Here is a 27226-nt window from a genome sequence, read left to right on the forward strand (position 1 = left end):
TTTGCCTTTCTAGAAGGCTTGGATTTATTCCAGACTGGAGATGGTTTCCAAACTGAAACTGCTCCTGAGGATGAAGGATCAGGCTTTTGTTCTTTGTTGAAACGAAAGGAACGAAAACGATTATTAGCCCTGTTTTTACCCTTAGATTTTTTATCCTGCGGTAAAAAAGTTCCTTTCCCACCAGTAACAGTTGAGATAATGGAATCCAACTGAGAACCAAATAATTTGTTACCCTGGAAAGAAATGGAAAGTAGAGTTGATTTAGAAGCCATATCAGCATTCCAAGTTTTAAGCCATAAAGCTCTTCTAGCTAAAATAGCTAGAGACATAAACCTGACATCAACTCTGATAATATCAAAAATGGCATCACAGATAAAATTATTAGCATGCTGAAGAAGAATAATAATATTATGAGAATCATGATCTGTTACTTGTTGTGCTAAAGTCTCCAACCAAAAAGTTGAAGCTGCAGCAACATCAGCCAAAGATATAGCAGGTCTAAGAAGATTACCTGAACACAGATAAGCTTTTCTTAGAAAGGATTCAATTTTCCTATCTAAAGGATCTTTAAACGAAGTACCATCTGACGTAGGAATAGTAGTACGTTTAGCAAGGGTAGAAATAGCCCCATCGACTTTAGGGATTTTGTCCCAAAATTCTAATCTGTCAGACGGCACAGGATATAATTGCTTAAAACGTTTAGAAGGAGTAAATGAATTACCCAATTTATCCCATTCTCTGGAAATTACTTCAGAAATAGCATTAGGAACAGGAAAAACTTCTGGAATAACCACAGGAGATTTAAATACCTTATCTAAACGTTTAGAATTAGTATCAAGAGGACAAGAATCCTCTATTTCTAAAGCAATTAGTACTTCTTTAAGTAAAGAACGAATAAATTCCATTTTAAACAAATATGAAGATTTATCAGCATCAATCTCTGAGACAGAATCCTCTGAACCAGAAGAGTCATCAGAATCAGAATGATGATGTTCATTTAAAAATTCATCTGTAGAGAGAGAAGTTTTAAAATATTTTTTATGCTTACTAGAAGGAGAAATAACAGACATAGCCTTCTTGATGGATTCAGAAACAAAATCTCTTATGTTATCAGGAACATTCTGCACCTTAGATGTTGAGGGAACTGCAACAGGCAATGGTACATTACTAAAGAAAATATTATCTGCTTTAACAAGTTTGTCATGACAATTAATACAAACAACAGCCGGAGGAATAGCTACCAAAAGTTTACAGCAGATACACTTAGCTTTGGTAGTTCCAGCACTAGACAGCGATTTTCCTGAAGTATCTTCTGACTCAGATGCAACGTGAGACATCTTGCAATATGTAAGAGAAAAAACAACATATAAAGCAAAATTTATCAAATTCCTTAAATGACAGTTTCAGGAATGGGAAAAAAATGCCAATAAACAAGCTTCTAGTAACCAGAAGCAAAGAAAAAATGAGACTGAAATAATGTGGAGACAAAAGCGACGCCCATATTTTTTGGCGCCAAATAATACGCCCACATTGTTTGGCGCCTAAATGCTTTTTGGCGCCAAAAATGACGCCACATCCGGAACGCCGACATTTTTGGCGCAAAAGGACGTCAAAAAATGACGCAACTTCCGGCGACACGTATGACGGCGGAAACAGAAAAGATTTTTTGCGCCAAAAAAGTCCGCGCCAAGAATGACGCAATAAAATGAAGCATTTTCAGCCCCCGCGAGCCTAACAGCCCACAGGGAAAAAAAGTCAAATTTTTTAAGGTAAGAAAAAAATGATTGATTCAAATGCATTATCCCAAATATGAAACTGACTGTCTGAAAATAAGGAATGTTGAACATTCTGAGTCAAGGCAAATAAATGTTTGAATACATATATTTAGAACTTTATAAATAAAGTGCCCAACCATAGCTTAGAGTGTCACAGAAAATAAGATTTACTTACCCCAGGACACTCATCTACATGTTTGTAGAAAGCCAAACCAGTACTGAAACGAAAATCAGCAGAGGTAATGGTATATATAAGAGTATATCGTCGATCTGAAAAGGGAGGTAAGAGATGAATCTCTACGACCGATAACAGAGAACCTATGAAATAGACCCCGTAGAAGGAGATCACTGCATTCAAATAGGCAATACTCTCCTCACATCCCTCTGACATTCACTGCACGCTGAGAGGAAAACCGGGCTCCAACTTGCTGCGGAGCGCATATCAACGTAGAATCTAGCACAAACTTACTTCACCACCTCCATAGGAGGCAAAGTTTGTAAAAACTGAATTGTGGGTGTGGTGAGGGGTGTATTTATAGGCATTTTGAGGTTTGGGAAACTTTGCCCCTCCTGGTAGGAATGTATATCCCATACGTCACTAGCTCATGGACTCTTGCTAATTACATGAAAGAAATGGAGCTTACATTCCTGCTTTTTCAAATAAAGAACTAAAAAAAATTATAATAGGAGTAAATTAGAAAGTTGCTTAAAATTGCACGTTTTATCTGAATCATGGAACAAATGTAGGTTTCATATCCCCCTTTAAAGTGCACTGTTAATAGTAGGAATCACTTCTATCTTCAGGCCAGTTAAGATTCTGGAATCCAGATGATCTGCATGCATCACAAAATGTGCTGTCCCAACAAGACTGGGTAGAGGAGAAGCTGCAGATGATCTGTGAAGATTTGGCCATCACCCGGCACAGCCACTTTAACAGGAAGAAACTTATCACCATCTTTGAACAATATGGCTTCCAGAATCTGGAAAAAGAGGTAACCTTATTATAATAACACAACCATATACCACACATAGCCTATATTCCTAATGGCACAAGAAATGTGTTTGATTTTATGAAATGTTTCCACTTTTGCCCCTATTGTTTGCAAAACAGCGCTATTTCCCTTAAGCCCCTTTTCTGCAGTTTTGAATGTTTACAGTTTGTCCAATAAATTAGTCTGAAAATAAATTAAAGCCTTAAATAGATCTATAAGCACAGAAAAGTCACATTTACACTTACATGGTTGAATATGTCATTTTTAAAATTGTATAAATATTTTTTCAAATTTACTTGGTTCTCCATTGGTGAGAAGCATACCTAGGTAGGCTCAGAAACAGCATTGCTCTATTGTGAGCTAACTGGCGATTGGTGGCTACACAAATATGCCTCTTTTCATTGGCTCACCAGATGTGTTGATCTACATCTCAGTAGGGCATTGATTCTCTGGGGCTGGCTTTAATTCTGTGTTGCAGATAACAGTGTAATACTAAAAGCCTTAAACACATTATAGCATTTTTTCCACTTGTATGGCCCTTTAAGGGATGCAATTTGGTTTTAACTTACTGAAAACATTTTGGGAAAGTTCAGCAAATATCTAATATGCATTAACAGATAGAAATTGATTCATTTTGTATTAAACCATTACAGAGTTTAGTTTGATTTCCATTGATGATGCTTTTGCAACTTGTTCTTAAGCCATTCATATAAAGTGTATAATTGTAGGCATCATCACACCCTGTTGCACAAGCTTAAAGGGACATAAAACAGGTTGATATCTGTGCATATCCTAAAAGGGCTAAGTAATTTAAAATAGTTTGCATAAAAATTGCTGGCAAGTATTTTAAAATAATTTTCAAATATAAGCATAATGAATTACATAGCTAAGCTGCCTGAAGCAGCCAACTCCACCCCTCTTATCAGTGTTTAGAAACAAGCATTGTATTTCAACTGAGTTCACAGCTTCTAGGCTTGCTCCAGCAGATAATCCCTGTTCACTTTTGCATTCTACCAAAAGAAAAATAGATATAGATACAGCCATAGAAACTAAAAAGAAAGGGTTAATGGCGATGCACTGTAGTATAAATTTGCAGGTAAAGTAATTAAAGTACATATTATATTTTGTCTCTATCCCAACTTGTTTTATGTCCCTTTAAGTCTAGCATATATTGAGATAGACTGTGATATCATGTGTGACATGACTGAGTTTGATTGACAGCACTGAGCCAACTGTCCCCTAGGCAACCCATCTGTGTGGTTTTTTTTTTGTGTGTGTAAACAATACACACAAGTATAAATTCGCGCACACATACTATCAGCATTGCATTTGCATAGAGATTATACATTTAAATTGCCATTATGTTGAAAACCAGATAGATTATTCACAGGTGGGGATTCTAGAGAGATGATTAACATCTGCAATACTTAATGTTTCTACTATTTGCAAGTTGATCACTAAAGTTTGCAATTTGGCTTTCCACGTACATTTGGTATAAGTCCTTAAAAAAGAATGAAACAATTTGAGATTGTAATATAAAATGTTTGTGTGTGGAGACAAAAAAAAACTTTGCAATATACTTTCGTTATTTATTTTGTCTACTATTCCTGTAATTTAATGCTATAAATTGTGGGCTTTCCCATTTCTATGTGAATTGGAAGTGCAGACGTCACCAACTTAATGCTGCTATAATCTACACAACCATTGTTTGTTTGCTCTGGCAACGCATTTCTATTTCCCCTAACTGGCTTCAGCTGAAGAGATAAGAGACACTGTGATTATAAGATTATTGTGACAATTAAACTTTTGTTTGAATGCATCATTATGTTGAAAATATATTTAGTGTTAAATGTCCCTTTATGGAAGACTATTGCATAACACAGTACTTTTAAAGGGATATCAAACCCCAAGTGTTTCTTTCATGATTCAGATAGACCATGAGATTTTAAACAACTTTCTAATTTTAATTTTATTACCAATGTTTTTTTTTTGTTATCTTGCTATCTTTTATTGAACATCAGGGATGTATGCTTTAGGGCCAGCCCATTTCTGGAACACTATATGGCAGAAGTTTTGCAAGAATATTATCCATTTGCAAGAACACTAGATGGCAGCACTATTTCCTGCCATGCAGTGATCCAGATGACTACTAGGTACCTCTTCAACAAAGAATATTATGGGAGCAAAGCAAATTTTTTTTACATTTTATGCTATGTCTGAATCACAAAATCATTTTTTTGGCTTTCATATCCCTATAATTTAGTTAATTCAACCAGCCCTAGTAGTACTGTTTTCTGTTAGTGGTATTTAAAGGAACCATAACTTTTAAATTAAAGGGACAGTCTAGTCAAAATTAAACTTTTATGATTCAGATAGGGCATGTTATTTTCAACAACGTTCTAATTTACCTTTATCATCAAATTTGTTTTGTTTTCTTGGTATTCTTTGTTGAAAGCTAAACCTAGGTAGGCTCATATGCTAATTTCTAAACCATTGAAGGCCACCTCTTATCTCTGTGCATTTTGACAATTTTTACAGCTAGACAGTGCTAGTTCATGTGTGCCATATAGATAACATTGTGCTCACTCCCGTGTGAGTAACCTAAGAGTCAGCACTGACTGGCTAAAATGCATGTCTGTCAAAAGAACTGAAATAAGGGGGCAGTCAGCAGAGGCTTAGATACAAGGTAATCACAGAGGTAAAAAGTGTATTTATATAACCGTGTTGGTTATGCAAAACTGGGGAATGGATAATAAAAGGGATTATCTATCTTTTTAAATAATAAAAATTCTGAAGTAGACCGTCCCTTTAAATTTTTAAGATTCAATTAGAGCATGTCATGAGCTCAAGCTAAAGGGTAGTAGATTCAGAAGTAATTTGAGGAAGCACTTCTTTACAGAAAGAGTGATTGATTTATGGAATAAACTTCCTCAAGAGGTAGTAGCAACAAACACTGTGGGGGACTTTAAAAATGCATGGGACAAGCATAGGGCTATCCTACGAACTAGATAAGTTTATACTGTTAGGTAAGGTCGGGCAGACTTGCTGGGCCTATGGCTCTTATCTGCCGTCAATATCTATGTTTCTATGTAAATTTAAACAACTTTCCAATTTACTTCTATTATCAACTGTGCTTTTTTTCTCTTGGTTTCCTTGGTTTTTAAGAATTCCTATGTGGGCTCAGAAGCGGTAAAACACTATAGGTAAAAAAGCCTTTGCAAACTGCTTGGGACTCGAAAAGGTTTGGATTTCGGAATATTTGCATCCGTAAAATGGGACAGTTTGGAGTGGGGGGGGGGGGGGGGGAGGAGACTGAGTGTAAATAACAATATCTTATGTCATGTAGGCAATATGTCCGTCATAATACAGCTTATACATGTAACCTAAAGGGAGTTTTTTAGCATTTGTAATACTTTTGTATACATAGCACAGTGCTGTAATCGGGTAATATTTGATGTTTAAATAATTAGACTATTATTGTCATTTCAGAGCACAAAAAAACAAACCAGACACAGGCAGAGAAGATTGTGACTTACAGGCAGGGGAAAAATAGTAACTTTATAATTGAATTTAAAACAAATATGAATTAAAAAGTTTGGATTTGAGCTAGCGAGTTATTAGTGGCCGCACATATTTGCCTACTCATTGATTTCAGCTAGCTCACAGTAGTGCAGCTCCTGAAACTACAGAGGGTTTACTCTTCAAAGAAGCAAATTATATTATAGAAGTAAGTTGGAAAGTATTGCTATACAATTGCATGCTCTATCTGTCCCTCTCTACAATAACTGATTTCAGTGACTTAGCCCATATTTTGCTGAGTAGGCTCTAATAAATAACAAGGCAGCTATGCTTTATATAGCCTTGGGGGCGTCATATCAATCTTGTCACGGGAAAACAAGGGTGGCCACAAGCAGCCACAGTCGGTAACATCACATTATTATTATTATTATTATTATAAATGTTTGGAAAATAGACTTTATTGTATGAGGTCATTTGAAAAGCCAAAGATTACTACATATGTTTGTAGCACAAGCCTTGCACAATGGTTGCATATAGTTCCTGTTTATACATTGCTGAAAACGTTTGTGTAGCTTTAAAGGGAGATTCCAGTGAAAATGAAAATAGATGAATTGCATATTTGCAATGTGCATGTATTGTTCAAAATGCTTCTAATCAGTTATCACTGTTTTAGTGTTAGCATTTCCTTCCTAAGATGGGGAGAGTCCACGGCTTCAATTTATGTATATTGCAAAAGTGCTTCTAATTCAAAAGTGAAATGCACCGTATGAATTCTGATTTTGGCTGGGATGTCCCTTTTATTATTGTTATATTGAGGACACTCATTGTAATGCTTCAAACAGGAGAACATTCCAAGTTCTAAAATAATTCTTCTTTATATATAATGTAGAACTGAAAAAGGAAGAAAGAAAAAAGTATTGGTTTATTGTACTTCTGATTACTATATTTTATTTTGCATTCTCATATTGCCTAATACAGTAATATAGAAAACAGAAAAAAATAAAAAATCCATTTCAGTTTTAATCTAGTGATTTTTTTATTTTTTTTACAACCACAAAGTGTAAATTTGTGGGAGGGTTCAGAGTCTGTGGAAAAGATTTGCACAATTGGATTTTTCATTTCATAGTATGATTTTACGATTCCATAGTGTGATCTGGAGAACAGACCTAAAATAGTGTGATACACTTTTAGTTTGCCCTCTTCTAGCGCCTTTTTATGTGGTCCCTAACTGTCCCATAATTTGAAAATCTTCTATCAATCCTCATTAGAATCAAATTTGTTTTCTCTTAAAGGGACATTAAACCCCCAAAAAATATTTCATGATTCAGGTAGAGAAAACAGTTTTTAAACAACATTCCAATTTACTTCTATTTTCTAATTTGCTTCATTCTTTAGATATCCTTTGTTAAAGAAATAGCAATGCACGTGGGTGAGGCATCTATGTGCAGCCACCAATCAACAGCTACTGAGCCTATCTAGATATCATTTTTAGGAAAGAATATCAATAGAATGAAGAAAATTAGATAACAGAAGTAAATTAGAAAGTTGTTTAAAATGGTATTCTCTATCTGAATCATGTAATACAATGTTGGGGTTTAATGTGTATTTTCTCTGCTTCATATGTAGGTCTGATGCTGGTAACTTTATAAATCATTATTTTTATTTAGATGTATTTGATTTTTATAATTAATCTAAATTGTTTCATACTTAAAGGGACATGAAACCCAGATATTTTTTTTTTTCAAGATTCAGAGTACAATTTTAAAAAAAGTTTCCAATTTGTTTCTATTATCAAATTTGTTTTGTTCTCATGTTATTCTTTTTTGAAGAGATATCTAGATAGGTAGCGTGCACATCTCTGGAGCAGTACATGACAGGAAATAGTGCTGCTATCTAGTGCTCTTGCTAATGTATAACACTGTTGTTAAACTACTACCATATAGTAGTGCAGACACGTGCACACTCCTGAGCGTACCTACCTGCTTTTCAGCAAAGGACAACATGAAAACAAATAAAATTTAACAATAGAAGTACATTGGAAAGTTATTTAAAATGTTGAGTTCAATCTGAATCATGAAATACATTTTTGGAGTTTTATGTCCCTTTAACGTAAAGGGACATTCAAACCTGAGTGTTTTCTTATTTCCTCTGCTGTGGGAGTGGCCAATTGGTAACAATTTTATAAATTAGCTTCTGCACAAATCAAGCAACCACTGGGCAGCATGTTAGGAGGATTTTCAGATTTATATTACAGGAAAAAAACAGGCAAAGTAAGTAATAAAAGTGCATTGTAAAATGTGTTTGCTATGCATATGGGGAATTACATTTTGAGTTTCATATCCCTATAATTTATTCTGCATTTGAGTTTGTTATTAACAATAAAGATGCTTCTGCTTTTTTTAGTGTTATGATGTATTGGATTCAGTAGGGCTGCTCTTTACTGCCATCTAGTGATACCAAAAAAACTAACATTTGCAGAGTATAAATAAAACAAGATCTCTGTTCTGTTTGTTATAAGTAAAATAAGTTATCACCTTGTTTTGTCAGTATAAACACATTACGTTCTGCAATATGTAGGATACAGTGAATTTTTTTTGTTCTTTTCAGCCATGTTTTATGTCTAATATGTTAGTTCAACTTATCTTAAAATTGAACATTTAAGCTTTTACTTCGCAATAAACATATTTTTTTTTATAGGAAATAGGTTGGATAAAACAGATTAGGGATGCAAGGTCACGTTGTGTTAATATCTCTAGCAAAGCGACGTATTAAAAGGACGGGAAACCCCAACAATTTTTTTTTCATGATTTGGATAGAACATACAATTTTCCAATTTACTTATATTGTCAAATTTGCTTCATTCTTTTGTTATCCTTTGCTGAAGGAACAACATTGCACTAGTGGCAGGTAGCTGACTACATCTAGTTAGCCAATCGCAAGAGACAAATTTGTGCAGGCACCAATCAGCAGCTTGCTCCCACTAGTGTAGGATATGTGCGTATTCCTTTTTCAACAAGGGATGCCAAAAGAACAAAGCACATTTGAAAATAGAAGTGGACTTAAAAGTGTCTTAAAATCACTTGCTCTATCTGAATCCTGCAAGTTTACTTTTAAAGTGAATGTAAATTTTGATGCTAAAGTGCCCGTTTTTTAAAAATTCGATTAAAAACAGGCACTTTAATTCATTAATTTAAATTTCAATTGTTGTGAAAAAATACTTACCTTTTTAAACTTGATAGCCGCTGCAGCTTCCACCGGTTGTCACAAGCCATTTCTGACATCTGAAATGATGGATGGGTCATCCTCCAATCACGGCTCTTCCCCCTGGTGGAATCAGTGTCTGATTCAACACAGTGATTGGAGGAAGCCGGATTCCTCATTTTAGACCCAAGTAGAGGCTTTGCGACGAGCGGAGGAAGCTGCAGCGGCTGTCAAGTTTAGAAGGTAAGTATTTTTTCACAACAGTAGTGAAATGTAAATTTTGATGAATTAAAGTGCCCCTGTTTTTAATCGGATTTTTAAAAACTTTCATGTCAAAATTTACATTCACTTTAACTTGTTACACCAAAGTTACTTATATGTAGACCCTTTAAAAAATGTGCCAAAGACTTCTTTTATTTTTCAGTTTTATCAGACCATTTCCACCTGTTTGACATAACATATGTATAATAAATTATTTGATTATTAACGTGTGCACAGGTCTAGAGGGTGAAACAAACCTTTTACTTTGAACTGATTGGACAGGCCTCTCTTTTTATGTTTTTATTTTTTTAAACTTTATTCGTTAGCAACCACATACTTTTTGTTTTGGCTGTTTGACATGACTAAGGGCTTATTGCAAACCTGAAACGTTGTCTATTTGACATACTTTGGACCCTGCCATGCTTGAATAAAGGTGCCTTTTAAAGTTGCTGGAACTCCATTTCATTATTATTTAAATCTTTTACATATCAGAAACCTGCAAAGGGGTTAAACACAAAGTAGAAGTACTGATTGGGACAATAGCAGACACCCCCATTGATCCAGTCAGCATTGATAGGTGCACGACTATCTAACTAGCACCTCCTGATTGGATCAGGGGGGTTTCCACTCAGGTCCAGCAGTGCTCTACGGGTCACAAGCGATACTTCTACTGCATGTTTAACCTCTAATTTCAGTTGCCTTATTTTAGGATGGAATACACAGTATCTAATTATATGAACTTAGTTATGCTTTTTTGCTTCTTGATCTATTCTTTATAGTAGGATTCCTCATTACTGCCATCTAGTGGTTTACAGAAAAACTAAATTTGCAGAGAGAAAAAAAGAAAATATTTGCTGTGTATTCTGCAAAGTACAATAAAAAAAAAACATTCAGGATGTGCTAAAGAGACATTGTATATGTAAATTATAAAATATAAATATTCTATAGAGAATACTTTAACAGTGGGACATAATGTTTTAGGTCTACAGTGGTAGTGTTCGTTGCCCTTATCGTAAAGTTCATCAGGAAATGCAGGTTTCTTTCATGTAATTAGCAAGAGTCCATGAGCTAGTGACGTATGGGATATACATTCCTACCAGGAGGGGCAAAGTTTCCCAAACCTCAAAATGCCTATAAATACACCCCTCACCACACCCACAAATCAGTTTTACAAACCTTGCCTCCTGTGGAGGTGGTGAAGTTAGTTTGTGCTAGATTCTACGTTGATATGCGCTCTGCAGCAGGTTGGAGCCCGGTTTTCCTCTCAGCGTGCAGTGAATGTCAGAGGGATGTGAGGAGAGTATTGCCTATTTGAATGCAATGATCTCCTTCTACGGGGTCTATTTCATAGGTTCTCTGTTATCGGTCGTAGAGATTCATCTCTTACCTCCCTTTTCAGATCGACGATATACTCTTATATATACCATTACCTCTACTGATTCTCGTTTCAGTACTGGTTTGGCTTTCTACTACATGTAGATGAGTGTCCTGGGGTAAGTAAGTCTTATTTTCTGTGACACTCTAAGCTATGGTTGGGCACTTTTTTATAAAGTTCTAAATATATGTATTCAAACATTTATTTGCCTTGACTCAGGATGTTCAACATTCCTTATTTCAGACAGTCAGTTTCATATTTGGGATAATGCATATGAATTAATCATTTTTTTCTTACCTTAAAATTTGACTTTTTCCCTGTGGGCTATTAGGCTCGCGGGGGCTGAAAATGCTTCATTTTATTGCGTCATTCTTGGCGCAGACTTTTTTGGCGCAAATTTTTTTTTCTGTTTCCGGCGTCAAACGTGTCGCCAGAAGTTGCGTCATTTTTTTTACTTTTTTTGCGCCAAAAGTGTTGGCGTTCCGGATGTGGCGTCATTTTTTGCGCCAAAAGCATTTAGGCGCCAAATAATGTGGGTGTCTTTTTTGGCGCTAAAAAATATGGGCGTCACTATTGTCTCCACATTATTTAAAGGACCATTCAACACAGTAGATTTGCAAAATCAACAAATGCAAGATAACAAGACAATGCAATAGCACTTAGTCTGAACTTCAAATTAGTAGTAGATTTTTTTTTCTGACAATTTTAAAAGTTATGTATTTTTCCACTCCCCCTGTACCATGTGACAGCCATCAGCCAGTCACAAATGCATACACGTACCATGTGACAGCCATCAGCCATTCACAAATGCATACACACTTATTCTTGCACATGCTCAGTAGGAGCTGGTGACTCAAAAAGTTTAAATATAAAAAGACTGTGCACATTTTGTTAATAGAAGTAAATTGGAAAGTTGTTAAAAATGGCATGCTCTATCTGAATAATAAAAGTTTCATTTTGATTGAGTGTCCCTTTAAGTCTCATTAATTATTGCTTCTGGTTGCTAGAAGCTTGTTCACTAGCATTTTTTCCCATTCCTGAAACTGTCATTTAAGGAATTTGATCAATTTTGCTTTATATGTTGTTTTTTCTATTACATACTGCAAGATGTCTGCGAGTAACCCTGAGTCAGAAGCCACTTCTGGAAAAATGCTTAACTGAGTTTCAGTTCTACCAAAGCTAAGTTCATTTATTTTAAATGTTATAAATGTTTATCTTTAGCTATGGTTTGTAATAAGTTATTATGATATACTTTTACATGCAGATTCCATTAGTATTTATGCTTTATACATTTCCATTCTTAAGTACAAGAAATGTTTAGAAGATTTATAAGAAATATTTTTTCTGATTAAGGCTTTGTCTGACTTCGTGCCTTCTAATACAATTTTTAGGTCTTTTTTCACTTCTTTTTTAATTATTGAAGTTTCAAATGACCAACAACATACTGATTTATCCTTCTCTGATGATGTTTTTTTCTCTTTCAGAAATTCTCTTCATCAGATATTGACACTAACAAATCTACTTTTTTATAATTTTTTTATTAAAGTACATTTGTTCTTTGTTGAAGAGGTGTTGATTATTTTGGATATTATGGTAACTAGTTCTTTAAGACTAGCTGACACTATTTCTGCCTTTTTTTTCTTCTGTGATTTCAGAGGTTTTCTTTCCATTTCCCCATACTAGGGAATGGAATAGGCTGAGAATTATTTTTTATTCCTTCTTCAAGGTTTTAAACTATATTCTTTGCCAGCAGTTAAATTCAATTTGGAGGGTTCTCCAATTTATTGGGGCTATTTCTACTCCTACTAATTATGCTATTGTTTCTATAGCAAAATAATATTTATTTTCCATTATATAGTTGTATCTTATTTATGGAAAATTATTTAGTTTCAGGTACTTTTCTTGGTCCTGTGATATTGCAATTGCTTCATTTTTTCTGTTTACTTTAAGATCAAGTATCAGATTATGATTTATTTTAGCATTGTTAAAGGGACAACATTTACTAGACTAGGTGCTGTTGCATTTTGTCTTGTTGTTTTGCATTTTGCAAGTCCTCTGTTTTGACTGGTCCTTTAAACTGGACTATCATGATAATGATTTCATTTGTGTCTTCATTTTATTGAATATATTCGCAAATGAGGGTTAATCTATGTCTTTAGCTATTTTAGCTAGAAGAATTTTGTGTTTTTTAAAAAAAAAAAAAAAAAAAGAAAATCCATATTTCTTTTGTTCTAAGATAAATCAATTATTTGTTTTATAATTGGATTCAATTCTTAACTGTTACTATGGGCTTCAAGATTGAGTTCTAAGACTAAAACTTTAAGCTTATACTAGTTTGGTTGTTCTTATTAAGGAACGAATTCCTGAGTTCTTTCCCAAGTAACATGTTTATAATTGGGGTTCGAAATCAGCTCCCTAATATTGCGATGTATGTGCCATATTCCAGCTTGGCTGGTAAGGGGCAGGTTAAGACTTCTTTTAAATTTATTTGGTTCTATTTTGTCCAAATTTCTTTGATTTTATTCCAGTAAGGCTAACACTTTCTTTAAGTGTGTTTCTGTCCTATATATTTTGGATACTGTTGTAGCATGGCTGGGTACCCATGGGGTTCAAGCGCTGCTCAGACCTGGAATCTTCTGGGGTTTTTCTTCCAGTTCCTTTTTTTAGGAACTGGGTTTTGGAGTTTTATTCAAACTATTCTGCCTTTTTATGGTCACTGATAGCATTATTTGTTTTCATTAGATATAATAAATGCATATTTCTCCTGTTAAGTGTAGTCAGTCCACGGGTCATCCATTACTTATGGGATATTAACTCCTCCCCAACAGGAAGTGCAAGAGGATCACCCAAGCAGAGCTGCTATATAGCTCCTCCCCTCTACATCACACCCAGTTATTCTCTTGCACCCAACTAATAGATAGGATGTGTGAGAGGACTGTGGTTGTTAAACTTAGTTTTTATTTCTTCAATCAAAATTTTGTTATTTTAAACGGCACCGGAGTGTGTTGTTTTTTCTCAGGCAGCATTAGATGAAGAATCTACCTGAGTTTGTGTATGATCTTAGCGGACGTAACTAAGATCCATTTGCTGTTTTCGGCCATTCTGAGGAGCGAGGTAACTTCAGAACAGGGGACAGCGGGCAGGTTCACCTGCAAAGAGGTATGTTGCAGTATATTATTTTCTAAGGAATGGAATTGACTGAGAAAATACTGCTAATACCAATGTAATGTAAGTACAGCCTTAAATGCAGTAGTAGCAACTGGTATCAGGCTGATATGTATGTATGTTTACACTTAAGTATTTCTGGGGAATGGCACTTCACTGGGAAAATACTGTATACATATAACTTTTAGCCTAATCTGCAGTGTGAGCGACTAGCAGCAGGCTTTTTAATAACATTTCATAAATTATATTTTAAACGTTTGCTGGCATGTTAATCGTTTATTTATCTGAGGTACTTGGTGAAAAATTGTTTTGGGCGTTATTTTCCACATGGCTGTCGTTTGTTTTGAATTCAAACAGTTTACTGAGCTTCTCTCACTGTTGTATTGTGAGTGGGAGGGGCCTATTTTGGCGCTTTTACTGCGCATTAGAAATTCAGTCACAGTCTGCCTTCTTCTCCCTGCATGATCCAGGACGTCTCTACAGAGCTCAGGGGTCTTCAAAACTAGTTTTGAGGGAGGTAATCACTCACAGCAGACCTGTGAGACTGTGCTTTGACTGTGATAAAAACGCTTATATTTTCAATTGTTATCCGTTTTTCTGATATTAAGGGTTAATCATCCATTGCTAGTGAGTGCAATCCTTTGCTAACTTAATGCATTTACTGTGAAAATTTGGTTTCTATAACTAATCCGGTTCATTGTTATTTCAACTGTGACAGTTTTTGTGTGCTTCTTAAAGGCACAGTAACGTTTTTTATATTGCTTGCAAATTTATTTGAAAAATATTTTCCAAGCTTGCTAGGCTAATTGCTAGTTTGTTTTAACATGTCTGACACAGAGGAATCTCTTTGTGCAATATGTTCAAAAGCCAATGTGGAGCCCAATAGAAATTTGTGTACCAATTGCATTGATGCTACTTTAAATAAAAGCCAATCTGTACATTTTAAGAAAATTTCACCAGACAACGAGGGGAAAGTTATGCCGACTAACTCTCCTCACGTGTCAGTACCTGCATCTCCCGCTCAGGAGGTGCGTGATATTGCGACGCCAAGTACATCAGGGCGGCCATTACAAATCACTTTACAAGACATGGCTAATGTTATGACTGAAGTTTTATCTAAATTACCAGAACTTAGAGGTAAACGCGACCACTCTGGGGTGAGAACAGAGTACGCTGATAATGTTAGAGCCATGTCTGATACTGCGTCACAGATGGCAGAACATGAAGACGGAGAGCTTCATTCTGTGGGTGACGGATCTGATCCAAATAGACTGGACTCAGACATTTCAAATTTTAAATTTAAGCTTGAGAACCTCCGTGTATTATTAGGGGAGGTATTAGCGGCTCTGAATGATTGTAACACGGTTGCAATCCCAGAGAAATTATGTAGGCTGGATAGATACTACGTGGTACCGGCGTGTACTGACGTTTTTCCTATACCTAAGAGGCTTACAGAAATTATTACCAAGGAGTGGGATAGGCCCGGTGTGCCCTTTTCCCCCCCTCCTATCTTTAGAAAAATGTTTCCAATAGACTCCACCACACGGGACTTATGGCAAACGGTCCCTAAGGTGGAAGGAGCAGTTTCTACTCTGGCTAAGCGTACCACTATCCCGGTGGAGGATAGCTGTGCCTTTTCAGACCCAATGGACAAAAAGTTAGAGGGTTACCTTAAGAAAATGTTTACTCAACAAGGTTTTATATTACAACCCCTCGCATGCATTGCGCCTGTCACGGCTGCGGCGGCATTTTGGTTTGAGTCTCTAGAAGAGACTATTAGCTCAGTTCCATTGGATGAAATTATAGACAAGCTTAGAGTCCTTAAGCTAGCTAATTCATTTATTTCTGATGCCGTTGTACATTTAACTAAGCTTACGGCTAAGAATTCCGGATTCGCCATCCAGGCGCGCAGAGCGCTGTGGCTAAAATCCTGGTCAGCCGATGTGACTTCTAAATCTAAATTGCTTAACATACCTTTCAAAGGGCAGACATTATTTGGGCCCGGTTTGAAAGAAATTATCGCTGACATTACTGGAGGTAAGGGACATGCTCTGCCTCAAGACAGAGCCAAACCCAGGGCTAGACAGTCTAATTTTCGTGCCTTTCGTAACTTCAAGGCAGGAGCAGCATCAACTTCCTCCGCTCCAAAACAGGAAGGAACTGTTGCCCGTTACAGACAGGGCTGGAAACCTAACCAGACCTGGAACAAGGGCAAGCAGGCCAGAAAACCTGCTGCCGCCCCTAAGACAGCATGAAGTGAGGGCCCCCGATCCGAAAACGGATCTAGTAGGGGGCAGACTTTCTCTCTTCGCCCAGGCTTGGGCAAGAGATGTCCAGGATCCCTGGGCGTTAGATATCATATCCCAGGGATATCTTCTGGACTTCAAAGCTTCTCCTCCCAAAGGAAGATTTCATCTTTCAAGGTTGTCAACAAACCAGACAAAGAAAGAGGCGTTTCTACGCTGTGTTCAAGATCTTTTGCTAATGGGAGTGATCCACCCGGTTCCGCGGTCGGAACACGGACAAGGGTTTTACTCAAATCTGTTTGTGGTTCCCAAGAAAGAAGGAACCTTCAGACCAATCTTGGATTTAAAGATCCTAAACAAATTCCTAAGAGTTCCATCGTTCAAAATGGAAACTATTCGGACAATCTTACCCATGATCCAAAAGGGTCAGTACATGACCACAGTGGATCTAAAGGATGCGTACCTTCACATACCGATTCACAAGGATCATTACCGGTACCTAAGGTTTGCCTTCCTAGACAGGCATTATCAGTTTGTAGCTCTTCCCTTCGGGTTAGCTACGGCTCCAAGAATCTTTACAAAAGTCCTGGGCTCTCTTCTGGCGGTACTAAGACCGCGAGGAATAGCGGTAGCTCCTTACCTAGACGACATTCTGATACAAGCGTCAAATTTCCAAACTGCCAAGTCTCATACAGAGTTAGTTCTGGCATTTCTAAGGTCGCATGGGTGGAAGGTGAACGTAGAAAAGAGTTCTCTATTGCCACTCACAAGAGTTCCCTTCTTGGGGACTCGTATAGATTCGGTAGAAATGAAAATTTACCTGACAGAGGACAGGTTAACAAAACTTCTAAATGCTTGCCGTGTCCTTCATTCCATTCAACACCCGTCAGTGGCTCAATGCATGGAGGTAATCGGCTTAATGGTAGCGGCAATGGACATAGTACCTTTTGCACGCCTGCATCTCAGACCGCTGCAATTGTGTATGCTAAGTCAGTGGAATGGGGATTACTCAGATTTGTCCCCTATGCTGAATCTGGATCAAGAGACCAGAGATTCTTTTCTATGGTGGCTTTCTCGGCCACATCTGTCCAGGGGGATGCCCTTCAGCAGGCCGGACTGGACAATTGTAACAACAGACGCCAGCCTACTAGGTTGGGGCGCTGTCTGGAATTCCCTGAAGGCTCAGGGATCATGGACTCAGGAGGAGAGTCTCCTTCCAATAAACATCCTGGAATTGAGAGCAGTTCTCAATGCCCTTCTGACTTGGCCTCAGTTAGCAACTCTGAGGTTCATCAGGTTTCAGTCGGACAACATCACGACTGTGGCTTACATCAACCATCAGGGAGGGACAAGGAGTTCCCTAGCGATGATGGAAGTTTCAAAGATAATTCGCTGGGCAGAGTCTCACTCTTGCCACCTGTCAGCGATCCACATCCCAGGCGTGGAGAACTGGGAGGCGGATTTCCTAAGTCGCCAGACTTTTCATCCGGGGGAGTGGGAACTTCATCCGGAGGTCTTTGCCCAAATACTTTGACGTTGGGGCAAACCAGATATGGATCTCATGGCGTCTCGCCAGAACGCCAAGCTTCCTTGTTACGGGTCCAGATCCAGGGACCCGGGAGCGGTCCTGATAGATGCTCTGACAGCACCTTGGACCTTCAAGATGGCTTATGTGTTTCCACCCTTCCCGATGCTTCCTCGATTGATTGCCAGGATCAAACAGGAGAAAGCATCGGTGATTCTAATAGCGCCTGCGTGGCCACGCAGGACCTGGTATGCAGATCTAGTGGACATGTCATCCTGTCCACCTTGGTCGCTGCCTCTGAGACAGGACCTTCTAATTCAGGGTCCTTTCAAACATCAAAATCTAATTTCTCTGAAGCTGACTGCATGGAGATTGAACGCTTGATTTTATCAAAGCGTGGATTTTCGGAGTCAGTAATTGATACTTTAATACAGGCTAGGAAACCTGTTACCAGGAAAATTTACCATAAGATATGGCGTAAATATTTACACTGGTGCGAATCCAAGAGTTACTCATGGAGTAAAGTTAGGATTCCTAGGATATTGTCTTTTCTACAAGAAGGTTTAGAAAAGGGTTTATCTGCAAGTTCTTTAAAGGGACAGATCTCAGCTCTGTCCATCCTTTTACACAAACGTCTGTCAGAAGTTCCAGATGTTCAGGCTTTTTGTCAGGCTTTGGCCAGGATTAAGCCTGTGTTTAAGACTGTTGCTCCACCGTGGAGCTTAAACTTGGTTCTTAACGTTTTACAGGGTGTTCCGTTTGAACCCCTTCATTCCATTGATATCAAGCGGTTATCTTGGAAAGTTCTGTTTTTAATGGCCATTTCCTCGGCTCGTAGAGTCTCTGAGTTATCGGCCTTACATTGTGATTCTCCTTATCTGATTTTTCATTCAGACAAGGTAGTTCTGCGTACTAAACCTGGGTTCTTACCTAAGGTAGTCACTAACAAGAATATCAATCAAGAGATTGTTGTTCCATCATTGTGCCCTAACCCTTCTTCAAAGAAGGAACGACTTCTGCACAATCTAGACGTAGTCCGTGCCCTGAAATTTTATTTAAAGGCAACTAAGGATTTTCGTCAAACTTCTTCACTGTTTGTAGTTTATTCTGGACAGAGGAGAGGTCAAAAAGCATCTGCTACCTCTCTCTCTTTTTGGCTTCGTAGCATAATACGTTTAGCCTATGAGACTGCTGGACAGCAGCCTCCTGAAAGAATTACAGCTCATTCTACGAGAGCTGTGGCTTCCACATGGGCCTTTAAGAATGAGGCCTCTGTTGAACAGATTTGCAAGGCGGCAACTTGGTCTTCTCTTCATACTTTTTCCAAATTTTACAAATTTGACACTTTTGCATCTTCTGAGGCTGTTTTTGGGAGAAAGGTTCTTCAGGCAGTGGTTCCTTCCGTGTAAAGAGCCTGCCTGTCCCTCCCGTCATCCGTGTACTTTAGCTTTGGTATTGGTATCCCATAAGTAATGGATGACCCGTGGACTGACTACACTTAACAGGAGAAAACATAATTTATGCTTACCTGATAAATTCCTTTCTCCTGTAGTGTAGTCAGTCCACGGCCCGCCCTGTTTTTTATGGCAGGTCTAAAATTTAAATTAAACTCCAGTCACCACTGCACCCTATAGTTTCTCCTTTCTCGTTTGGTTTCGGTTGAATGACTGGGTGTGACGTAGAGGGGAGGAGCTATATAGCAGCTCTGCTTGGGTGATCCTCTTGCACTTCCTGTTGGGGAGGAGTTAATATCCCATAAGTAATGGATGACCCGTGGACTGACTACACTACAGGAGAAAGGAATTTATCAGGTAAGCATAAATTATGTTTTTTCATTTTTCTGTTTTCATTCAGATTATTTCCTGAGGATGCGGAATCTCATATGATTCACTTGCTCTTCAGGACATAGTTAGAGGATCTTTTTTTCAAACGTTCTTGATTCCTCACGTAAGGGTCACCTTTTTTAGGTTTCCAGATGGTTTATGTCACTGTCTTTGTCTCTATCGGACAAGGGACAATTTGTATTGGGTTCCGTCTGTCGGTACCTTTAGTCTCTATTTTTTCCTTCAGTTGCTATATATGCATAGAAGTTTTAACAGCAATGGATTCAATTCCCTTTGCTCATTTTCAATGGAAAGATCCTTTCCAGATTTTTATGAGTGTTGTTTCTTCAAGAACATGGTTGGAGGATCAATTAACCAATGTTGATTCCTCAGACAAGAGTAACCTTTTTTTAGGTTTCCAGTTAGATTCAGTGTCCATGACTCTGTCTCTGTCGGACAAGAGACGTCTGAATTTGGTTTCAGCTTATCGAAACCTTCAGTCTCAATCATTCCCTTCGGCATGGAAATTCTAGGTTCTTATGACTGCTGCATTGGACGTGTTCCCCTTTGCTCATCTTCACATGCAACCTCTTCAGCTCTGTATGCTGAACCAGTGGTGCAAGGATTATACAAAGATATCTCATTTAATATCTTTAAAACCGATTGTTCGACACCCTCTGACGTGGTACAGACCACCATCATTTAGTTCAGGGGGCTTCTTTTGTTCTTCCAACCTGGACTGTGATCTCAACAGATGCAAGTCTGACAGGTTGGGGAGCTGTATGGGGGTTTCTGACAGCACAAGGGGTTTGGGAATCTCAGGAGGTGAGATTTCCAATCAACATTTTGGAACTCCGTGCAATTTTCAGAGCTCTTCAGTCATGGCCTCTTCTAAAGAGAGAGTCGTTCATTTGTTTACAGACGGACAATGTCACAAATGTGGCATATGTCAATCATCAAGAGGGACTCACAGTCCTCTGGCTATAAAGGAAGTATCTCGAATACTTGTATGGGCGAAATCCAGCCCCTGTCTAATTTCTGCGATTCATATCCCAGGTATAGACAATTGGGAAGCGGATTATCTCAGTCGCCAAATGCTACATCCGGGCGAATGGTCTCTTCACCCAGAGGTATTTCTTCAGATTGTTCAAATATGGGGACTTCCAGAAATAGATCTGATGGCTTCTCATCTAAACAAGAAGCTTCCCAGGTATCTGTCCAGATCCAGGGATCCTCAGGCGGAAGCAGTGGATGCATTGTCACTTCCTTGGAAATATCATCCTGCTATATCTTTCCGCCTCTAGTTCTTCTTTCAAGAGTGATTTCCAAAATTCTAAAGGAGCGTTCGTTTATTCTGCTGGTGGCTCCAGCATGGCCTCACAGGTTTTGGTATGCGGATCTTGTCCGGATGGCTCCTTGCCATCCGTGGACTCTTCCGTTAAGACCAGACCTTCTATCACAAGGTCCTTTTTTTCCATCAGGATCTCAAATCCTTAAATTGAAAGTATGGAGATTGAACGCTTGATTCTCAGTCATAGAGGTTTTCTCTGACTCCGTAATTAATACTATGTTGCAGGCTCGTAAATCTGTATCTAGGATGATATATTATCGAGTCTGGAAGACTTGCATTTTTTGGTGTTTTTCTCATCATTTTTCTTGGCATTCTTTTAGAATTCCTAGAATTTTACAGTTTCTTCAGGATGGTTTGGATAAGTTTTGTCTGCAAGTTCCTTAAAAGGACAAATCTTTGGTCTTTCTGTTCTTTTTCACAGAAAGATTGCTAGTTTTCCTGATTTTTATGGTTTTGTACAAGCTTTGGTTCGTATAAAACTTGTCATTAAGTCAATCTCTCCTCCTTGGAGTTTGAATTTGGTTCTGGGGGCTCTTCAAGCTCCTCCGTTTGAACCTATGCATTCTCTGCACATTAATTACTTTCTTGGAAAGTTTTGTTCTTTTGGCCATCTCTTCTGCTAGAAGAGTTTCTGAATTATCTGCTCTTTCTTGTGAGTCTCCTTTTCTGATTTTTCATCAGGATAAGGCGGTGTTGCGAACTTCTTTTAAATTTTTACCTAAGGTTGTGAATTCTAACAACATTAGTAGAGAAATTGTAGTTCCTTAATTTTGTCCTAATCCTAAGAATTCTAAGGAGAGATCACTACATTCTTTGGATGTAGTTAGAGCTTTGAAATATTATGTTGAAGCTACTAAGATTTTCCGAAAGACTTCTAGTCTTTTTGTTATCTTTTCCAGTTCTAGGAAAGGTCAGAAGGCCTCTGCCATTTCTTTGGCATCTTGGTTGAAATCTTTAATTCATCATGCTTATGTCGAGTCGGGTAAACTCTGCCTCAAAGGATTACAGCTCATTCTACTAGGTCAGTTTCTACTTCCTGGGCGTTTAGGAATGAAGCTTCGGTTGATCAGATTTGCAAAGCAGCAACTTGATCTTCTTTGCATATTTTTACTAAATTCTACCATTTTGATGTGTTTTCTTCTTCTGAAGCAGTTTTTGGTAGAAAAATACTTCAGGCAGCTGTTTCAGTTTGATTCTTCTGCTTATAATTTCAGTTTTTTTCATTATAAGATTTAAACTTTGTTTTGGGTGTGGATTATTTTCAGCGGAATTGGCTGTCTTTATTTTATCCCTCCCTCTCTAGTGACTCTTGCGTGGAAGATCCACATCTTGGGTAATCATTATCCCATACGTCACTAGCTCATGGACTCTTGCTAATTACATGAAAGAAAACATAATTTATGTAAGAACTTACCTGATAAATTCATTTCTTTCATATTAGCAAGAGTCCATGAGGCCCACCCTTTTTATGGTGGTTATGATGTTTTTGTATAAAGCACAATTATTCCAATTCCTTATTTTTTATGCTTTCGCACTTTTTTCTTATCACCCCACTTCTTGGCTATTCGTTAAACTGATTTGTGGGTGTGGTGAGGGGTGTATTTATAGGCATTTGAGGTTTGGGAAACTTTGCCCCTCCTGGTAGGAATGTATATCCCATACGTCACTAGCTCATGGACTCTTGCTAATATGAAAGAAATGAATTTATCAGGTAAGTTCTTACATAAATTATGTTTTTCTAAAGCATAAGTAGGGCTGAGACAGGCTAGGTTTACAAGATTAAAGGGACACTAAACCCAATTTTTTGCTTTTGTGATTCAGATAGAGCAGGCAATTTTAAGCAACTTTCTAATTTATGTCCTATTATCAAATTTTCTTCATTCTCTTGGTATCTTTATTTGAAAAGCAAGAATGTACGCTTAGGAGCCGGTCCATTTTTGGTTCAGCGCCTGGGTAGCGCTTGCTGGTTGGTGGCTAAATGTGGCCGGCTCTTAAAGTGTCAGTAAACTTTAAAAATAATGTTATATAATTCTGCACATAGTGCAAAATTATATAACATTATATTAGCCAAACTTTATAAATCATAATTTCCCCTTTTAATTTTTTTAAAAAAATGCTGTTTTACAGACCTGCTCTCTGTACTCTGCTGAGTGGGTCTGTTATATTCACACAGCGCATCGGGCCAGCTGTATAGTCACAGCCCGGCCCGACCGCGCCATAAGACTAAGTGCAGCTCGCTCCTGCTGTCATACAGAGCAGGAGCGAGCTGCACTTAGTCTTATGGCTAATATAAAGTTATATAATTCTGCACTATGTGCAGAATTATATAACATTATTTTTAAGGTTTACTGTCCCTTTAAGCTTACGTTCTTGCTTTTCAAATAAAGATAACAAGAGAACGAAGAGCATTTGATAATAGGAGTAAATTAAAATGTTGCTTAAAATTGCATGCTCTATCTGAACCCTGAAAGAAAAAAATTGGGTTTAGTGTCCCTTTAAGTCTAAATATCTGCAGGAAGGAATGTTTTTTCTTTGTTGCATATAAAAAGGTCTTTTAAAATATACTAATTTTTTAAATGACTGTTCCTCAACTGACAAAAAAACAAAACAATAAAGCAATCAAGAAAAACAATTTTTGTTTATATGTCACTGTCCACTGTTTTACTTTCACAGTGAGCTGCTCTGTGGACCAGTGTGCACCTGTTCAGTTTATAAAGTTAAATGAACATCTTTATCTTACTTTCCTTTTTGCATAAAAAAGTAACATGTAAATGTGTTTTTATTGGGCACTACGAGGTCCAGGATTTATGTTACTACTGCTGTATTAGTCATTAGTGTAACTGTATTCAGCATAAAGTTGGCAGAATAGAAATGTACATTATTTTAATATAGAATAAAACCGCATCTGAAAACTGATCTTAGATAACAGCTGGTGATTGGTGGGGTCTTATTTGATGCCCATATCTGACTGCCCATTTCTTGCCCGGGAGCTGGAGTTTACTTGTAATGCTAAAATGTTTGCATTATTGGCACTAATAACATCCCTTTAATTTTTCTAGTAAAGAGTTCTTTAAAATGTTTCACAGTCATTTATTGGTTTGTTGTAGGCTTTGGAGGATGCATTTGAGAACCTTGATCAAGAGGACACAATGAGTCTCCAAGATTTCTTCTATGAAGTATATAAAATTACCAAACCTCTAACGCCGTCCTGCTCAACTCCGTACCGCCAGCTGAAAAGACACATTTCTATGCAGGTAATGCTTGGTCAAGTTTTTGGCACCAATCAGTAAATGTTGCTTTTTTGTTGTAAATTTAGCCAAAGGACATACCAGTTCCCAGTGATATGATGTTAATGCTGTTCTATATAGAGAAAATACATTTGGTTATTAAAGGAAGAAATGTTAAATCTGCTTTGGGGACAAGTTTAAACAGAAGTTAATATAATTTATACTTATTCATTTATACTTTTAAAATTATTTCTGCTTCTGTAAGTATAATTTTATGTTGCTGACTTTATTTATTAGGTGCCATTTTTCTATAATGTGTATCTACCTATCTGTGTGTGTATCTCTCTGTGTAGAGACATGCGATAACAATACGATGCCCGTAACAATGTTTTTGTCCTTTTGTTATTTTTTATGGAAAATATATTATCATTTTGATAATTTTCTTTCTTCTTTTTATATTTCTTATAATTTAAGTCCTTTGATGAGAGTGGGAGAAGAACAATTACCCCATCAAGCATGACTGGGGCTATTGGGTTTCGCTTGTTGTCAAAACTGGATGATGGCACAGGGTATGGCTCGGTGGATGACATCATAGACCTGTGGCACGAGGAAGGAATTGAAAATAGCCAATCTATCTTGAAGGTAGCATTTCCTAATTTTCATTTGTATTTCTAACTATGAGGTGTTTCTGAAAAACCAGAACAAAATGGAGCGCAACACCGTCCACTAAAAAGTGCACAAGCAATCTAAGTGCAGTATAAAAAGTATCACTTTAATACATAAAACAGAAAAATAATGCACACTCACAATGTTTAACCTCAAACATATGAGGTATGTTCCAGGGTATATGTCTTAAAGATTGTAGATCCACCAGGCTGTTAATTACCCCTCTACAATAGCGGATGTCCATTTAGGCAATAATGGAAGCAAACAAACAGTTTGACATTCAACCCAAAGTCAGTGGTGATTCAGGGTTAGTATGTGCCCACAAGGATCAGATAATCTACCCAACCGAGGACCGTGTATCTTAACAGGAAAGCGATACTCTGTAATTAGCCCGCTCCAGTGTAAGACACTCCTGTCAGATAACCTGTGTCCTTCTTACTACAGATGGGCGTGGCCTCAGAGGCAATTAACTATGAACAACAAAAAATACAAACTTAATAATAAAATAATACAAATTATTAATGCTCTCTATAGATATGTTTGCCAGATCATCTGGTACACATTAAAGGGACATAAACATGCAAAACCAAGTTCTAATATGCATTTTATTATTGCATTATTGCTTGCATTTAACGATGTGTTTAACTTGTGCCAGCTAGCGTTAAAGGGACATTAATCCCAAATGTTTTCTTTCATGATTTAGATAAAGCATACAATTGTAACCATTTTTCTAATGTTACCAATTTTGCTTTATTCTCTTGGTATCCTTTCTTGAAGGAGCAGCAATGCATTACTAGCTGAACACATCGGTAAGCCAATCACAAAAGGGCATGTATGTGCAAACACCAGCAGCTAGCTCCTGAGCTAGATATGCTTTTCAACAAAGGATACCAAGAGAATTAAGCAAATTGGCTAAAAGAAGTGAATTGGAAAGTTGTTTAAAAATGTATGCTCTATTTAAATAATGAAAGAAAATGTTTGGGTTTCATGTCCCTTTAAGCAGTGCATTGATGCTATTGTATGTATTCTAGTTGGCTCCTACGTTTCAGTCTAATTATTCTGTACAATGAATTTCTTAACATCTCTTTCTTTCAATAAAAGTAGTTTGTTTTGTCCTTTTAATGTGACCTAAATAACAATAAAATCATAAAGTTTTGTTGTTTTGAGTAAGACAAATCCTGGCTCTAACATAAGTGTTATATCCTGTGGTGTTTTATGTTTCCAAGGCTTTAGATTTTAATTTGGAAGGAAATATTAACCTGACAGAACTTACAATGACTCTGGAAAATGAGCTGCTGATAACGAAGAATGAGGTGTACCACGCTGCGCTAGTCAGCTTCCGCTCCGAGATCCGGCACCTTGTGTAAGTGTTTGTCGTTCACTGGTGTATTAGCTGTGCACTTTATCTCATCACATTGTAATACTTGTGAAGATAATCTGTCCTGTGTTTGCTTGAAAAGCTCTAACAAAATATGATCTTCTACTACTGAGTGACTACAGTTTGGTAAATATTGTGATTTTCTCTTGTATTCATTTTGCCATTTCCTTGGCCTTTCAAAACTCTGGACAAAAATAAAGTCCTATTTACCTATAACTGCACACTCTATACAAACAGTGCTAGAGGTCTTCTTTAGACACCATTCAATCAGTGCTTTCTTCTCAGCCATGGCTGCTTTACAGTCTGTTGTTTCTACGTGACTATTCCTGTTACCCATTTTTTAATTAATCTTTGTCCCGGTTCAGTTACTTGCCAGACCCTCATTGCTCTCCCTATACATGATCCTCACTGCTTTGGTGGAAACACTCACACTGGTCATGAATCATTATCTTCACAATGTACCGTCACAATGAAAGTGATTGAAAATAGGATTTTATATTCGGTTATGTCTTCATATTTGAGGGACAGCACATGATGTATGTGCCTATTTTCCTTAGCTTGGCTAAATGTAAAGCCTGGAAGGAGGGTGAACTGGGTGGGGAGACAAACTGCTTCTGATTGAGTGTTATAATTTCAAGTTTCTGCCTTTGTCCAAGTGGTAGCTCTCTGTTATACCCTACCGGCTATGATTCATCTCTCACTTCATGTGCTGTCACTCAGAA

General features: G+C 37.4%; 1 protein-coding gene across 2 annotated transcripts in view; it reads left to right on the forward strand.

The window, feature by feature from the left end:
- Positions 1 to 27226, forward strand: part of NIN (ninein) — a gene marked incomplete in the record, with an annotated part of 241706 nt that overhangs the window by 110319 nt on the left and 104161 nt on the right. For both annotated transcript variants that reach the window (XM_053697636.1, XM_053697637.1), the window contains 4 exon segments: positions 2580 to 2767; positions 24341 to 24487; positions 24935 to 25102; positions 26353 to 26489. In XM_053697636.1, coding sequence (XP_053553611.1) covers positions 2580 to 2767; positions 24341 to 24487; positions 24935 to 25102; positions 26353 to 26489 — 640 coding nt within the window.

Source organism: Bombina bombina, chromosome 1 (assembly GCF_027579735.1).
Source record: "Bombina bombina isolate aBomBom1 chromosome 1, aBomBom1.pri, whole genome shotgun sequence".
In the NCBI taxonomy this organism is placed as follows: Eukaryota; Metazoa; Chordata; class Amphibia; order Anura; family Bombinatoridae; genus Bombina; species Bombina bombina.